At 56.5% G+C, this 17,827-nt stretch overlaps 1 protein-coding gene across 2 annotated transcripts in view; it reads right to left on the bottom strand.

Annotated features, from left to right (window-relative positions):
- neil3 (nei like DNA glycosylase 3) overlaps positions 1-17,827 on the bottom strand; it is a 71,786-nt gene that overhangs the window by 36,318 nt on the left and 17,641 nt on the right. For both annotated transcript variants that reach the window (XM_033018756.1, XM_033018757.1), the window contains exon 6: positions 16,993-17,159. In XM_033018756.1, coding sequence (XP_032874647.1) covers positions 16,993-17,159 — 167 coding nt within the window. The remainder of the gene's footprint in view (positions 1-16,992; positions 17,160-17,827) is intronic.

The following is a 17,827-nucleotide window of genomic DNA, read 5'->3' as shown; positions in this document are numbered from 1 at the left end:
TGCAGCCTCAAAACCCCAACTGCAGCCTCAAAACCCTAACTGCAGCCGCTAAACCCCAACGGCAGCCGCTAAAACCCCAACGGCAGCCGCTAAACCCCAACGGCAGCCGCGAAGCCCCAACGCCAGCCTCGAAGCCCCGCCAGCCGCGAAGCCCCAACGCCAGCCGCGAAGCCCCAACGCCAGCCGCGAAGCCCCAACGCCAGCCGCGAAGCCCCAACGCCAGCCGCGAAGCACCATCGCCAGCCGCTAAACCCCTATGCCAGACAATAAAACCCCAACGGCAGCAGCTAAACCCGAATGGCAGAATCGAAACCGCAACGCCAGCCGCTCAACCCCAACCGCTCAACCCCAACGCCAGCCGCTCAACCCCAACGCCAGCCGCTCAACCCCAACGCCAGCCGCTCAACCCCAACGCCAGCCTATAAACAGCAACGCCAGCCGAGAAACCCCAACGCCAGCCGCTGAACCCCGCCAGCCGCTAATCCCCAACGCCAGCCGCTAATCCCCAACGCCAGCCGCTAATCCCCAACGCCAGCCGCTAATCCCCAACGCCAGCCGCTAATCCCCAACGCCAGCCGCACAACCGCAACAGCAGCCGCTCAACCGCAACAGCCTCGAAACCCCAACTGCAGCCTCAAAACCCCAACTGCAGCCTCAAAACCCCAACTGCAGCCGCTAAACCCCAACGGCAGCCGCTAAACCCCAACGGCAGCCGCTAAACCCCAACGGCAGCCGCGAAGCCCCAACGCCAGCCTCGAAGCCCCGCCAGCCGCGAAGCCCCAACGCCAGCCGCGAAACCCCAACGCCAGCCGCGAAGCCCCAACGCCAGCCGCGAAGCCCCAACGCCAGCCGCGAAGCACCATCGCCAGCCGCTAAACCCCTATGCCAGACAATAAAACCCCAACGGCAGCAGCTAAACCCGAATGGCAGAATCGAAACCGCAACGCCAGCCGCTCAACCCCAACCGCTCAACCCCAACGCCAGCCGCTCAACCCCAACGCCAGCCGCTCAACCCCAACGCCAGCCTATAAACAGCAACGCCAGCCGAGAAACCCCAACGCCAGCCGCTGAACCCCGCCAGCCGCTGAACCCCAACGCCAGCCGCTAATCCCCAACGCCAGCCGCTAATCCCCAACGCCAGCCGCTAAACCCCAACGCCAGCCGCTGAACCCCAACGCCAGCCGCTGAACCCCAACGCCAGCCGCTGAACACCGCCAGCCGCTGAACCCCAACGCCAGCCGCTGAACCCCAACGCCAGCCGCTGATCCCCAACGCCAGCCGCTAAACCCCAACGCCAGCCGCTAAACCCCAACGCCAGCCGCTTAATCCCAACGCCAGCCGCTTAACCCCAACGCCAGCCGCTTAACCCCAACGCCAGCCGCTTAACCCCAACGCCAGCCGCTTAACCCCAACCGCTTAACCCCAACGCCAGCCGCTTAACCCCACCGCCTGCCCCGGAACCCCTTCGCCAGCCCCGAAACCCCAATGCCAGCTGCTAAACGCCAATGCAAGCCGCTAAACGCTAACGCAAGCCGCTAAACGCCAAGGGCAGCTGCTAAACGCCAATGGCAGCCAAGAAACACCAATGCCAGCCGCAAAACGCAAGCTACGAAATGCCAACGCCAGCCGATAAAAACACCTACGGCAGCCACTCAACCCCAACGCCAGCCACTAATCCCCAACGCGAGCCGCTCAACCGCAACAGCAGCCGCTCAACCGCAACAGCCTCGAAACCCCAACTGCAGCCTCAAAACCCCAACTGCAGCCGCTAAACCCCAACGGCAGCCGCTAAACCCCAACGGCAGCCGCGAAGCCCCAACGCCAGCCTCGAAGCCCCAACGCCAGCCGCGAAGCCCCAACGCCTGCCGCGAAGCCCCATCGCCAGCCGCGAAGCCCCGCCAGCCGCTAACTCCCAACGCCAGCCGCTAACTCCCAATGCCAGCCGCTAACTCCCAACGCCAGCCGCTAACTTCCAACGCCAGCCGCTAACTCCGAACACCAGCTGCTAAACCCCTACGCCATATGATAAAAAACCCCAACAGCAGCCGCTCAACCCCAACACCTGCAGCTAAACCCAACGGCAGCCGCTAAAACCCGCTAGCCTCAAAACCCCAACGGCAGCCGCTAAACCCCAACGGCAGCCCCGGAACCCGAATGCCAGCCCGAGCCCCAACGGCAGTTGCAAATCCCTAACGCCACCCGCGAAGCCCCAACGCCAGCCGCGAAGCCCCAACGCCAGCCGCGAAGCCCCAACGCCAGCCGCTGAACCCCAACGCCAGCCGCTAATCCCCAACGCCAGCCGCTAATCCCCAATGCCAGCCGCTAATCCCCAACGCGAGCCGCACAACCACAACAGCAGCCGCTCAACCGCAACAGCCTCGAAACCCCAACTGCAGCCTCAAAACCCCAACTGCAGCCTCAAAACCCCAACTGCAGCCGCTAAACCCCAACGGCAGCCGCTAAACCCCAACGGCAGCCACGAAGCCCCAACGCCAGCCTCGAAGCCCCGCCAGCCGCGAAGCCCCAACGCCAGCCGCTAACTCCCAATGCCAGCCGCTAACTCCCAACGCCAGCCGCTAACTCTCAACGCCAGCCGCCAACTCCGAACACCAGCTGCTAAACCCCTACGCCATATGATAAAAACCCCAACAGCAGCCGCTCAACCCCAACACCTGCAGCTAAACCCAACGGCAGCCGCTAAAACCCGCTAGCCTCAAAACCCCAACGGCAGCCGCTAAACCCCAACGGCAGCCCCGGAACCCGAATGCCAGCCCCAGAGACCCAACGACAGTTGCAAATCCCTAACGCCACCCGCGAAGCCCCAACGCCAGCCGCGAAGCCCCAACGCCAGCCGCGAAGCCCCAACGCCAGCCGCGAAGCCCCAACGCCAGCCGCGAAGCCCCAACGCCAGCCGCGAAGCACCATCGCCAGCCGCTAAACCCCTATGCCAGAGAATAAAACCCCAACGGCAGCAGCTAAACCCGAACGGCAGAATCGAAACCGCAACGCCAGCCGCTCAACCCCAACCGCTCAACCCCAACGCCAGCCGCTCAACCACGCCAGCCGCTCAACCCCAACGCCAGCCGCTCAACCCCAACGCCAACCTATAAACAGCAACGCCAGCCGAGAAACCCCAACGCCAGCCGCTGAACCCCGCCAGCCGCTGAACCCCAACGCCAGCCGCTGAACCCCAACGCCAGCCGCTGAACGTCCCAACGCCAGCCGCGAACCCCCAACGCCAGCCGCGAAGCCCCAACGCCAGCCGCGAAGCCCCAACGCCAGCCGCGAAGCCCCAACGCCAGCCGCGAAGCACCATCGCCAGCCGCTAAACCCCTATGCCAGACAATAAAACCCCAACGGCAGCAGCTAAACCCGAATGGCAGAATCGAAACCGCAACGCCAGCCGCTCAACCCCAACCGCTCAACCCCAACGCCAGCCGCTCAACCCCAACGCCAGCCGCTCAACCCCAACGCCAGCCGCTCAACCCCAACGCCAGCCTATAAACAGCAACGCCAGCCGAGAAACCCCAACGCCAGCCGCTGAACCCCGCCAGCCGCTGAACCCCAACGCCAGCCGCTGAACCCCAACGCCAGCCGCTGAACCCCAACGCCAGCCGCTGAACCCCAACGCCAGCCGCTGAACCCCAACGCCAGCCGCTGAACCCCAACGCCAGCCGCTGAACCCCAACGCCAGCCGCTGAACCCCAACGCCAGCCTCTGAACCCCAACGCCAGCCTCTGAACCCCAACGCCAGCCGCTGAACCCCAACGCCAGCCGCTGAACCCCAACGCCAGCCGCTGATCCCCAACGCCAGCCGCTGAACCCCAACGCCAGCCGCTGAACCCCAACGCCAGCCGCTGAACCCCAACGCCAGCCGCTGAACCCCAACGCCAGCCGCTGAACCCCAACGCCAGCCGCTGAACCCCAACGCCAGCCGCTGATCCCCAACGCCAGCCGCTAGACCCCAACGCCGGCCGCTAAACCCCAACGCCGGCCGCTAAACCCCAACGCCAGCCGCTAAACCCCAACGCCAGCCGCTAAACCCCAACGCCAGCCGCTAAACCCCAACGCCAGCCGCTAATCCCCAACGCCAGCCGCTAATCCCCAACGCCAGCCGCTAATCCCCAACGCCAGCCGCTAATCCCCAACGCCAGCCGCTAATCCCCAACGCCAGCCGCTAATCCCCAACGCCAGCCGCTAATCCCCAACGCCAGCCGCTAATCCCCAACGCCAGCCGCACAACCGCAACAGCAGCCGCTCAACCGCAACAGCCTCGAAACCCCAACTGCAGCCTCAAAACCCCAACTGCAGCCTCAAAACCCCAACTGCAGCCGCTAAACCCCAACGGCAGCCGCTAAACCCCAACGGCAGCCGCTAAACCCCAACGGCAGCCGCGAAGCCCCAACGCCAGCCTCGAAGCCCCGCCAGCCGCGAAGCCCCAACGCCAGCCGCGAAGCCCCAACGCCAGCCGCGAAGCCCCAACGCCAGCCGCGAAGCCCCAACGCCAGCCGCGAAGCACCATCGCCAGCCGCTAAACCCCTATGCCAGACAATAAAACCCCAACGGCAGCAGCTAAACCCGAATGGCAGAATCGAAACCGCAACGCCAGCCGCTCAACCCCAACCGCTCAACCCCAACGCCAGCCGCTCAACCCCAACGCCAGCCGCTCAACCCCAACGCCAGCCGCTCAACCCCAACGCCAGCCTATAAACAGCAACGCCAGCCGAGAAACCCCAACGCCAGCCGCTGAACCCCGCCAGCCGCTGAACCCCAACGCCAGCCGCTAATCCCCAACGCCAGCCGCTAATCCCCAACGCCAGCCGCTAATCCCCAACGCGAGCCGCACAACCGCAACAGCAGCCGCTCAACCGCAACAGCCTCGAAACCCCAACTGCAGCCTCAAAACCCCAACTGCAGCCTCAAAACCCCAACTGCAGCCGCTAAACCCCAACGGCAGCCGCTAAACCCCAACGGCAGCCACGAAGCCCCAACGCCAGCCTCGAAGCCCCGCCAGCCGCGAAGCCCCAACGCCAGCCGCTAACTCCCAATGCCAGCCGCTAACTCCCAACGCCAGCCGCTAACTCTCAACGCCAGCCGCCAACTCCGAACACCAGCTGCTAAACCCCTACGCCATATGATAAAAACCCCAACAGCAGCCGCTCAACCCCAACACCTGCAGCTAAACCCAACGGCAGCCGCTAAAACCCGCTAGCCTCAAAACCCCAACGGCAGCCGCTAAACCCCAACGGCAGCCCCGGAACCCGAATGCCAGCCCGAGACCCAACGGCAGTTGCAAATCCCTAACGCCACCCGCGAAGCCCCAACGCCAGCCGCGAAGCCCCAACGCCAGCCGCGAAGCCCCAACGCCAGCCGCGAAGCCCCAACGCCAGCCGCGAAGCCCCAACGCCAGCCGCGAAGCACCATCGCCAGCCGCTAAACCCCTATGCCAGAGAATAAAACCCCAACGGCAGCAGCTAAACCCGAACGGCAGAATCGAAACCGCAACGCCAGCCGCTCAACCCCAACCGCTCAACCCCAACGCCAGCCGCTCAACCACGCCAGCCGCTCAACCCCAACGCCAGCCGCTCAACCCCAACGCCAACCTATAAACAGCAACGCCAGCCGAGAAACCCCAACGCCAGCCGCTGAACCCCGCCAGCCGCTGAACCCCAACGCCAGCCGCTGAACCCCAACGCCAGCCGCTGAACGTCCCAACGCCAGCCGCGAAGCGCCAACGCCAGCCGCGAAGCCCCAACGCCAGCCGCGAAGCCCCAACGCCAGCCGCGAAGCACCATCGCCAGCCGCTAAACCCCTATGCCAGACAATAAAACCCCAACGGCAGCAGCTAAACCCGAACGGCAGAATCGAAACCGCAACGCCAGCCGCTCAACACCAACCGCTCAACCCCAACGCCAGCCGCTCAACCCCAACGCCAGCCGCTCAACCCCAACGCCAGCCGAGAAACCCCAACGCCAACCTATAAACAGCAACGCCAGCCGAGAAACCCCAACGCCAGCCGCTGAACCCCGCCAGCCGCTGAACCCCAACGCCAGCCGCTGAACCCCAACGCCAGCCGCTGAACCCCAACGCCAGCCGCTGAACCCCAACGCCAGCCGCTGAACCCCAACGCCAGCCGCTGAACCCCAACGCCAGCCGCTCAACCCCAACGCCAGCCGCTAAACCCCAACGCCAGCCGCTAAACCCCAACGCCAGCCGCTAAACCCCAACGCCAGCCGCTAAACCCCAACGCCAGCCGCTAAACCCCAACGCCAGCCGCTAAACCCCAACGCCAGCCGCTAAACCCCAACGCCAGCCGCTAATCCCCAACGCCAGCCGCTAAACCCCAACGCCAGCCGCTAAACCCCAACGCCAGCCGCTAAACCCCAACGCCAGCCGCTAATCCCCAACGCCAGCCGCACAACCGCAACAGCAGCCGCTCAACCGCAACAGCCTCGAAACCCCAACTGCAGCCTCAAAACCCCAACTGCAGCCTCAAAACCCCAACTGCAGCCGCTAAACCCCAACGGCAGCCGCTAAACCCCAACGGCAGCCGCGAAGCCCCAACGCCAGCCTCGAAGCCCCGCCAGCCGCGAAGCCCCAACGCCAGCCGCGAAGCCCCAACGCCAGCCGCGAAGCCCCATCGCCAGCCGCGAAGCCCCGCCAGCCGCTAACTCCCAACGCCAGCCGCTAACTCCCAATGCCAGCCGCTAACTCCCAACGCCAGCCGCTAACTCCCAACGCCAGCCGCCAACTCCGAACACCAGCTGCTAAACCCCTACGCCATATGATAAAAACCCCAACAGCAGCCGCTCAACCCCAACACCTGCTGCTAAACCCAACGGCAGCCGCTAAAACCCGCTAGCCTCAAAACCCCAACGGCAGCCGCTAAACCCCAACGGCAGACCCGGAACCCGAATGCCAGCCCCAGAGCCCCAACGGCAGTTGCAAATCCCTAACGCCACCCGCGAAGCCCCAACGCCAGCCGCGAAGCCCCAACGCCAGCCGCGAAGCCCCAACGCCAGCCGCGAAGCCCCAACGCCAGCCGCGAAGCCCCAACGCCAGCCGCGAAGCACCATCGCCAGCCACTAAACCCCTATGCCAGACAATAAAACCCCAACGGCAGCAGCTAAACCCGAACGGCAGAATCGAAACCGCAACGCCAGCCGCTCAACACCAACCGCTCAACCCCAACACCAGCCGCTCAACCCCAACGCCAGCCGCTCAACCCCAACGCCAGCCGAGAAACCCCAACGCCAACCTATAAACAGCAACGCCAGCCGAGAAACCCCAACACCAGCCGCTGAACCCCGCCAGCCGCTGAACCCCAACGCCAGCCGCTGAACCCCAACGCCAGCCGCTGAACCCCAACGCCAGCCGCTAAACGTCCCAACGCCAGCCGCTGAACCCCAACGCCAGCCGCTGAACCCCAACGCCAGCCGCTGAACCCCAACGCCAGCCGCTGAACCCCAACGCCAGCCGCTCATCCCCAACGCCAGCCGCTAAACCCCAACGCCAGCCGCTAAACCCCAACGCCAGCCGCTAAACCCCAACGCCAGCCGCTCAACCCCAACGCCAGCCGCTAAACCCCAACGCCAGCCGCTAAACCCCAACGCCAGCCGCTAAACCCCAACGCCAGCCGCTAAACCCAAACGCCAGCCGCTAATCCCCAACGCCAGCCGCTAATCCCCAACGCCAGCCGCTAATCCCCAACGCCAGCCGCTAATCCCCAACGCCAGCCGCTAATCCCCAACGCCAGCCGCTAATCCCCAACGCCAGCCGCTAATCCCCAACGCCAGCCGCACAACCGCAACAGCAGCCGCTCAACCGCAACAGCCTCGAAACCCCAACTGCAGCCTCAAAACCCCAACTGCAGCCTCAAAACCCCAACTGCAGCCGCTAAACCCCAACGGCAGCCACTAAACCCCAACGGCAGCCGCGAAGCCCCAACGCCAGCCTCGAAGCCCCGCCAGCCGCGAAGCCCCAACGCCAGCCGCGAAGCCCCAACGCCAGCCGCGAAGCCCCATCGCCAGCCGCGAAGCCCCGCCAGCCGCTAACTCCCAACGCCAGCCGCTAACTCCCAATGCCAGCCGCTAACTCCCAACGCCAGCCGCTAACTCCCAACGCCAGCCGCCAACTCCGAACACCAGCTGCTAAACCCCTACGCCATATGATAAAAACCCCAACAGCAGCCGCTCAACCCCAACACCTGCTGCTAAACCCAACGGCAGCCGCTAAAACCCGCTAGCCTCAAAACCCCAACGGCAGCCGCTAAACCCCAACGGCAGACCCGGAACCCGAATGCCAGCCCCAGAGCCCCAACGGCAGTTGCAAATCCCTAACGCCACCCGCGAAGCCCCAACGCCAGCCGCGAAGCCCCAACGCCAGCCGCGAAGCCCCAACGCCAGCCGCGAAGCCCCAACGCCAGCCGCGAAGCCCCAACGCCAGCCGCGAAGCACCATCGCCAGCCACTAAACCCCTATGCCAGACAATAAAACCCCAACGGCAGCAGCTAAACCCGAACGGCAGAATCGAAACCGCAACGCCAGCCGCTCAACACCAACCGCTCAACCCCAACGCCAGCCGCTCAACCCCAACGCCAGCCGCTCAACCCCAACGCCAGCCGAGAAACCCCAACGCCAACCTATAAACAGCAACGCCAGCCGAGAAACCCCAACGCCAGCCGCTGAACCCCGCCAGCCGCTGAACCCCAACGCCAGCCGCTGAACCCCAACGCCAGCCGCTGAACCCCAACGCCAGCCGCTAAACGTCCCAACGCCAGCCGCTGAACCCCAACGCCAGCCGCTGAACCCCAACGCCAGCCGCTGAACCCCAACGCCAGCCGCTGAACCCCAACGCCAGCCGCTGAACCCCAACGCCAGCCGCTCATCCCCAACGCCAGCCGCTAAACCCCAACGCCAGCCGCTAAACCCCAACGCCAGCCGCTAAACCCCAACGCCAGCCGCTAAACCCCAACGCCAGCCGCTAAACCCCAACGTCAGCCGCTAAACCCCAACGCCAGCCGCTAAACCCCAACGCCAGCCGCTAATCCCCAACGCCAGCCGCTAATCCCCAACGCCAGCCGCTAATCCCCAACGCCAGCCGCTAATCCCCAACGCCAGCCGCTAATCCCCAACGCCAGCCGCTAATCCCCAACGCCAGCCGCTAAACCCCAACGCCAGCCGCTAAACCCCAACGCCAGCCGCTAAACCCCAACCCCAGCCCCGGAAACCCAACCCCAGCCCCGGAAACCCAACGGATACAGTAGATGAGGTTGGAGGAGTTGCAAGTGAACCTCTGCCTCACCTGAAAAGACTTCACTTGCACCTCCTCCAACCTCATCCACTGTATCCGCTGTTCCAGGTGTCAACTCCTGTATATCGGCAAGACCAAGCAAAGGCTCGGTGATCGCTTCGCTGAACATCTCCGCTCAGTCTGACCACCTATCTGATCTCCCAATTCAATAATGTAAAGGAGTCAAGTCTGAAACACTGTAACCTTACTGTATTTAATAAAGGCACATGTCAAACACGTCCCAGTACTGACTGCATCTAGTCTAAGGCGTGCTGGAACCAAGGGAGGAGCAAGGGAAAGATATCACAGTTATACTGAGATGACTGGGCATGGTTAGTGGTATTGAGGTAGCTACATTATAGGTTGCATGCATAAACCATCTACATCCTTTCCCTTAGAAATCTAAAATTGAAGTTATAACAGTGGCAGTGTGATTATACAACACATGCAAATTTAAACGAAATCACCGTAGCGGACAGGAGGTTTGACAACCCGACCCGAGCGTGTGCGTATAGCACCATCACCCTCCCCACCAGATAGAAGAGGAGGCGGAGCAGTAGCAGCCGGAAAGGAGAAAGTCGAGACCCAACCGGGAATGCGGAAGGTGACCCAACCGGCACGGGTGATCCAGGAGGAGGAGACGGGGGAGAGGAGAAGGAGAACGAGCAGGGGAGGAGATCATCTGCCCGAACCCAGGAAGCGCAGAGGGAGAACGCGGCAAGCGAACTGACCGGGGCATGCAGGGAGCTGTGGGGTAATTAGTAGTGGCAGGCTCGAAACGCAACGGAGGAGCGTAGGGATCCGCAGGAGGAGGCTGAGGCTCGTTAACGGCCAACAGGTGCTGGCGGCTCCGGCGGTAGACAGTTCCATCAAAGTCCACCAGGTAAGATCTCGGGGAATCGTCCACACCAACAACGGTTGCGAGTCGGGAGAATCCGGTGGCTGTCTGCATGCGGACGACCTGGCCAAGCAGTAGTGGTGAGAGCAGGCGGCAGGACTTGTCGTGAGAGCGGCGCTGTACCTCATGCTTGTGAGCAATCCGTTGCTGGACGGCGGCAGGCTGGAGGACCTTGGGCACCAGGGATTGTTGGGCGATCTCACTGCGCTTGTTCCTGGCCTGAGCTCCTGGCCCCGCGGCTGCGACGACAACACTTGCTTTGCTGAGCGGACAGAGTCATGCTCCTCGCAGCGGTGCGTATAATCATAGATCTCTTTCAACTTCAGAATAATTTTCCGTTTCGGCAACGGTCGAACACCAAACCTGGCCAGCTCTCTCTTTAGGCTGGGTGATGGTTTAGGCTGGGTGATGGTTTAGGCACTAACCACGCTCAGTCATCCCAGTATAACTGATATCTTTCCCTTGCTCCTCCCTTGGTTCCAGTACGCCTGAAGACTAGATGCAGTCAGTACTGGGACGTGTTTGACATGTGCCTTTATTAAATACTCAGTAAAGTTACAGTGTGTCAGACTTGATGCCTTTACATGGTGCCAGTAAGTTAAACGCACCATGTAAAGGTGCGTTTAACTTACTGGCACCATGTAAAGGCATCAAGTCTGACACACTGTAAATTTACTGAGTCCTGTTTATCGGGTTTTATTTGCCCCTAGTTTTACTAGTGTTTAATAATAAGATTAAACGAGAACTTACCAGTTTGAAGTTTGATCGTTATTTTATGAGGAGTAACGTTGAGGGATTACGTGAAGAACCCCGCTAGGATACTTGCGTGTCATTCTTCAAAGCAGCGGTGTGAAATCACAGATAACTATAATGACTAAACATAGTAAGATTAGAGAGATACCTGTTGAGTATATGATCAAGGGTGGGAGCGGAGGGCACGTAATCCCTCAACGTTACTCCTCATAAAATAACGATCAAACTTCAAACTGGTAAGTTCTCGTTTAATCTTACTATTTTACTTCGGAGTCACATGAGTGACTACGTGAAGATTTTAAAGCTCTGTGATTTCATGCCGTGGAAACGAGTCCATGCATCACATCTGCCTTGATGACTGTAGGATGAATTGTGTCAACATAATTTAGACATGAATTCGACATTGAAATTCATAAAATTTATTAACACAAAATGATAACCCCTATTTATGGGGTAAATTAAATTACAGAACTTAAAATTGTTTCTGCAAACGTTCCAGGTTTCATGACTGGTTTATGATAAAATAGTTGGAATGTTTTTTCCCCTGACCATCCTGCTGCCTTGAGGATTTGGTCCATTGGTACATCCAACTGCATAGCTGCCGATGTAGCTGCAGCCCTGGTGAAATGAGATTTTAAAATATTAGTATCCACCCCAGCCTGTGTTAGCACCTGTTTCAGCCATCTTGAGATGGTCTGGACCGTCACTCGTTTGTGTGGTTGCTTATGGCTGACTAAAAGTGCCTTCTCATTGCCTCTGATGATTTTCGTTTTCTCCATGTATAACGACAAATGTCTTACTATACAGAGACGATCATCTGTTGGGTATGACCTAAATTCTATATTGAGGCCTGCTGATCCCTGTCTGTTCTGCTTTACTAATTCAAAAATATGAAACGTAATATTTTCAGATGTAGAGGTCATGTTGTCCAGTCTTAATTTATGTAATGACTGTACCCTTTGTGCCGTGACCAATGCTATTAGCATGACTGTTTTTAATGTCAGTCTGTGTAGGGACAGAGCTGTTGCTGGAGACCAATTCCTGAGCATCTTCAGGACAATACTTACATTCCATATTTGGGAGTACCTGGTTCTTGGGGGATTGGTATTAAAAATTCCCCTCATAAGTTTTGTTACCAGTGGGTGGGTCCCAACAGAGTGACGCTCTGTTCCTTGCCATAGGTAAGTCGATAGGGCACTTCTGGCGCAGTTGATGGCACTATAACTGAGCCCCTCATCATAATGGAGGCCTGCCAGATATTCCAGAACAGACGGGATGTTCATATCTCTGTAGGTGATGTTGTTTTTGTGACATACATCTCCCACTTCCTGATATAGACCAGGTACTGTTTTTTGGTGGACTGTCTTTGGGCCGCCGAGATCATGTTCACTGTTCGGTCCGTCAGTCCCAGTTGTAGTAGTGGTGTTTTTAAACTCTACAAATTAATAAATTCTAATTGTTATGGCATGGGTGGCTATCCCTTGTTACGGGATGAAGCAATAAATCTGGTCTATGTGGGATGGTGATACATGGTTCTAATACCATGTTTAGTACCACTGGGAACCATGGTTGAGTAGGCCAATCGGGTACTACCAAAATACCAGACGCAGAGTCTTGCTGTATTTTCCTTAATACCCGACTGATGAGGCAGAAAGGAGGGAATGCGTAAATAAACAATTTCCCCCAATGCAGCGAAAATGCATCTGTCGCCGCTGCCCCAGGGTCTGGTTCTCATGAAACATAATTTGGTAACTGATGATTAAGTCTGGATGCGAATAGATCGATATCTGGTGTTCCATATCGTGCTGTAATATCAGCAAATACTTTTTTATTCAACATCCATTCGGTGTTTTCATTAAATTTGTGTGACCTGGTGTCTGCCACTAAATTTAGTCTTCCTGGTAGGTAAGTAGCTGATATCCAAATATCTCTCTGGATACACCATTGCCAAATTGTATTAGCCAGCTTGTCACATGATGTTAATTTGTTTCCACCCATGTGGTTGATGTATGCTACCACGGTGGTATTGTCTATCTGTAGTCTAACATGCTGGTGATATGACCCAGTACAATATGACTTTAGGCCATAGAATGCACCCAACATTTCCAGGTAGTTTATGCCCACTGTGAGTAATAATGATGCCTCCTGAGCAGTCCATCTACCTCCACAGCTGGTGATGGAATTGGTGGCACCCCACCCAAGTGCACTGGCATCAGTTTGTAGTACCATAGAAGGGTTACTGACAATGATTGGATTGGAACAAAGGCAGATATTATCTATCCACCATTGTAGTTCCATTTTAGCTTTGATTGGTAGCTTCATAGGTCTGTCAAAGTGACCTGCATTAATTTTGAGTGCTTGTATATTTGCCCTCTGTAAGTTTTGGTAATGTAAAGGTCCAAATTGCGTGGCTGAAAAAGCAGCCACCATTTTGCCAATTACTTTTGCTACCAATCTGATGGATGGTTTGCTGATGTCAATGAGGTTATTGCAAGCCTCTATTAAATCTGTAGCCTTCCCCTTAGGCAAAGTCACCAACATGTTAACTGAGTCAATGGTCTTCTTCTTCTTTTCGTGTCTTTGAAGCTGGTTGGTTATATGACAGTTTCCCATTCCTTTACACAGTCCTTTGCGTTTTTATTGAACACTGCAAGATCCTTTGGGCTGCACTGGTTGGGTAGTAGGGGGCAGACAAGGCAGTGCTGCATTGTATGGTCCTCTTCTCCACATTCACAGGTGGTTTGGCCAGTTTGTCAATGGTGAACCCCAAATAGTCCATAGTAGTGGAAGGCGTTAATTTAGATTTAACTGGATGGATAATAAACCCCAGTTTTTCAAATAACTGTTTTGTGGCTGTTACAGTTTGTTTGGTCAATTCCAAAGTTTTGCCCACAATAAGTCTATACTGGCAGCTAGCTTTTGCTCCAGGTTTTGGCCAGTCTGGTCTGGCTGTATGAAGTTGGACACCATGTCCAGTAGGTGTTCTTGTTCCTGCACCTCCTGCACGCATGACATTTCTTCTGCGAACCCCTCTTCCAGATCAGCCCAGAACTGACCCGCAGTGCTCCCCTCTGATGAGGTAGAAGCACTGTGCAGCCCTTCAAGAGGTACTGCTGTGGGTTTGCCATAGAGCCCACTGTGACCCGACTCCATCTCCCGGAGCCTGTCACGTTGGAGCAAATGCTCCACACACCGCTCCATCCGGCTCCAGCGCTCACGGTCGCTGGCCGCCCGCGGTTGCTCAAAGTCGGACTCCTCTGAGTCCACGACTTTGTTTGTTTTCTGTCTTGCCTTACCGCCCGGCCGCGTGGATCTGGCCGGTGCGGAGGCGACATCGGGCACAGCTGATCCCATTATCGGTGATCCAGGTGCCGCTGGCTGCTGCTGGCTGCCCGCTACTCCGCGGTCCTCCCTCACCAGCTTTGTCGCAGCCCTTGTTTTCTTCGATTTGTCCATGTTCCCCACCTGTAAATTGGTATATGGAACAAAAAAGACCGCAGAGTAACTCTTACCTGCAAGTTCCGGCTTTTAAACTGCCGCTGCGGGGGAACGTCGTTCCACCGCGCCTGACGTTTCGCAATGCGTGTAACGCTATGACACGCATGCGTCCTAGCGGGGTTCTTCACGCAGTCACTCACGTGACTCCGAAGTTAAATTCCCTATTCACCATGGCGTTCTCGTGCCGCAAGCCCTCTCCCCTTGTCTTTGACACTGACATTCGGGAGCGATGGGCTACTTAAGTGTTGGACTACAACCACTTCATCAACATCGTGCACCGAAATGACACTGATGCGGTCAAAGCCTCACTCCTGCTGAACCTTGCCGGTCCCGATGCTATGAAACAAGCTCAGGCTTTCAACTGCAATCCAGCGGTCCTGGATGACAACGACCAGGTCGTCGAGCCGGCGGAATCTGCCAATGACCCGGTATGTCTCTTACGCAAGTTTGCGGAGATTTGTGACTTGCCCTCCAACCGTATATTGGAGCGGGCTAGATTCTTTACAAGGAAACAGCAGCCTGATGAACCTGTTGAATGTTTTATCGCTGACCTGCGCTACCTTGCTCAGCGGTGCCATTTCGAAACCATGCGTGATCAGCTCACCAGAGATATTTTGGTCATCGGCATGCTAGATCAGAAGCTACGAGCAGAGCTGCTGCGAAGACCGGATCTCACCCTGACTGAGACTATGCATGCATGCCGTATAGCTGAGGTGGTTGCCCCGCTACATGGGCAGAGGGGATCTGACAATCGGGCTATTAATCTGACTGGTGTTGCTATGCCCCGCCGCAAGCAAGACAACGTTCGCCCTGCACCGCGGCTGACTTATGCCGCTCGGGTCCCGCTTGTCAAGAAGTGCCCCAACTGCAATTATATCCACTCCATGCAGTCGCAGTGCCCAGCATTTGGTAAAGCTTGTAATTTCTGTAAGAAGATGAACCATTTCTCAGCTGCCTGTCGCTCCCGTGGGAACGTTCCTCCAGCTCCCAGACAAGTTTTAAACAACCTTCAACAAGTTGATAACGAATTCGGTTCCCAGTATTTCCATGGGAGATGCCAGTGTTTATTCTCTCCTTCATAATCAATCTCGCCTCCCCGATCCTTCTGTGCTTGTCACTGTCAACAACAAGTCCTTCACTGCTAAGCTGGACACGGGGGCGAAAGTGAATGTTATGTCAACATCCCTGTTCAGGAAGATAAGAAATAATGAGCTGTTAACTGCTGATCGCTCCATATTGCGTGCTTATGGGGGAGAGGAGCTAAAACCTGTGGGGAGGGCCACCTTCCACTGTGTGCTGAAGAAATCTTCCCGTGACCTGTCGTTTTTCATTCTTGACTGCGACTGTGTGACTCTGTTGAGCAATCAGGCCTGTCAGGATCTCGGGCTGGTGTCCTTTGACCGTACTGTCCACGAAGTGCGGGTGATGCTGAATCCACTCTCCGAGTACCCTGACCTATTCGATGATGATCTGGGTAAGCTGCCCCTTGTATACAAGGTCGCAACTGACCCGTCGGTTGTACCAGTGGTCCGTGCTCCACACAGTGTGTCGTTTGCCATGAAGGGCAAGGTCGAAGCCATGCTGAAGAACATGGTTGACATGGGAGTGCTTGAAGCTGTCAGCGAACCCACCAAGTGGGTCTCCACCATGGTCGCCATCATGAAGAAGGGTAAGAACGAGATACGGGTGTGCATCAACCCCAAAGACTTAAATCTGGCAATAAGACGTCCTCATTACCCCATGAGGACTGTAGAAGATGTTGCTGCCCAGGTCGGTCAGGCCACGGTGTTCTCTGTCCTTGATGCCAGGAGCTCATTCTGGCAAATACCTCTAGACAAACACGTCCCAGTACTGACTGCATCTAGTCTTCAGGCGTACTGGAACCAAGGGAGGAGCAAGGGAAATATATCACAGTTATACTGAGATGACTGGGCGTGGTTAGTGGTATTGAGGTAGCTACATTATAGGTTGCATGCATAAACCATCTACAAATAAGATGCCCGTGCCCGGAGCGTCGCAAGTGGGTTACTGGCCCCGTTCCCCTCCTTTTCACAACGATCCTGCCTTCCCCGCAAATTTACCCCGGGCCAGACTCCGCAAACACTGTGAAAGGAGCTCTCCCCCAACCCACCTCAGGAAATACAGTATTTAAAAACATAAAGTACCAAGAAATGTACTTACCACGGTATTGGTAAACAAACTCCATTCTTCTCTCTTTGCTTCCTAACATACCCTTCAGATCATGGCAATCCGTATTTGAAAAACCCGCCAAGAAACTTGCGCTGCGCATGCGCAATAGGCTGCTGCACATGCGCAGTACAGCAAAGGCAGAATTTCAGCTGCCTTCAGCTCCTCTTGAAATTGACGGTTGAAAGGCACGGAAAATTATGCCTTCCTAAGAGGTCGATCTCTTAGATAGGCATAATTCTCCCATGCCTTTACTATTCATATTTAATGATTACCATGTCATAATTTTAGTCAGGGTAGGCAATGCCTACCTTGCCTACCCTGACGGCATGTGCCTGTTTTGCACCATATACAGTTGAGAATACCTGATGTTGACCTGGCTGGGATTTTCCTTCTGGCAGTGCGAGCAGAAATATGTCATTCGATTATTCTCACCAAGGCGGCAGACAATGATTTTACCACGGCACTGTCTGCACGTGGAGCGCTTGTAAACTCTGAAATGTTTGTACAAGGCTGACCCAATCTTCTGACACTAAAAAATAGAAAATCAATTACATGATTGCAGATAGGTTAGGCTGATTCAGAGAAATAATCTCCTTGCAATGTTTAAAAAATAGAGCTCAAACTGTACTAACAAGTCGTTTGACCCATGTTGATTGTACTGAAGCAAAAGAGATCTTGATATTTACCATATGGGCATGTAAGATTTTAAACATTGTCATTGTATAGATCGAACAAAATAACTGCATTCATTATTGTTTTACTTTTACAAGAACATAACCATTTCACTGGTCATTGTGAAAGGATTAAAGGGCCTGTCCCACTTAGCTATTTTTCGGCAACTGCCGGCGTCATTGACTGACGTATCAGGGTCGCCGAAAGATTTTGAACATTTCAAAATCCAGCAGCGACAAAAAAAATGTTGTTACACTTCATCACGCCACGTCACGCTGTATCAGGCCGCAACTTTTTCGGTGACCTGATACGTCAATCATTGATGCCGGCAGGCGCCGAAAAAAATTGCCAAGTGGGACAGGCCCTTAAGGATGATCATCAGTTGCTTTATCATCCCGACTTCCTGATTGTTGACAAGCTCTCTCTATTGTACCAACCCAATCGTCAATTAACAGAGCCACTCCTTCACCATTTCATGTCTCCTTGCTGTCCTTTTCTAATTTCAAGTCAAGTCAATTTTATTTC

This window comes from Amblyraja radiata, chromosome 3 (assembly GCF_010909765.2).
Source record: "Amblyraja radiata isolate CabotCenter1 chromosome 3, sAmbRad1.1.pri, whole genome shotgun sequence".
Taxonomy (NCBI): domain Eukaryota; kingdom Metazoa; phylum Chordata; class Chondrichthyes; order Rajiformes; family Rajidae; genus Amblyraja; species Amblyraja radiata.
The sequence above is the reverse complement of the archived record's forward strand: the minus strand, read 5'-3'. Positions and strand labels throughout refer to the sequence as shown.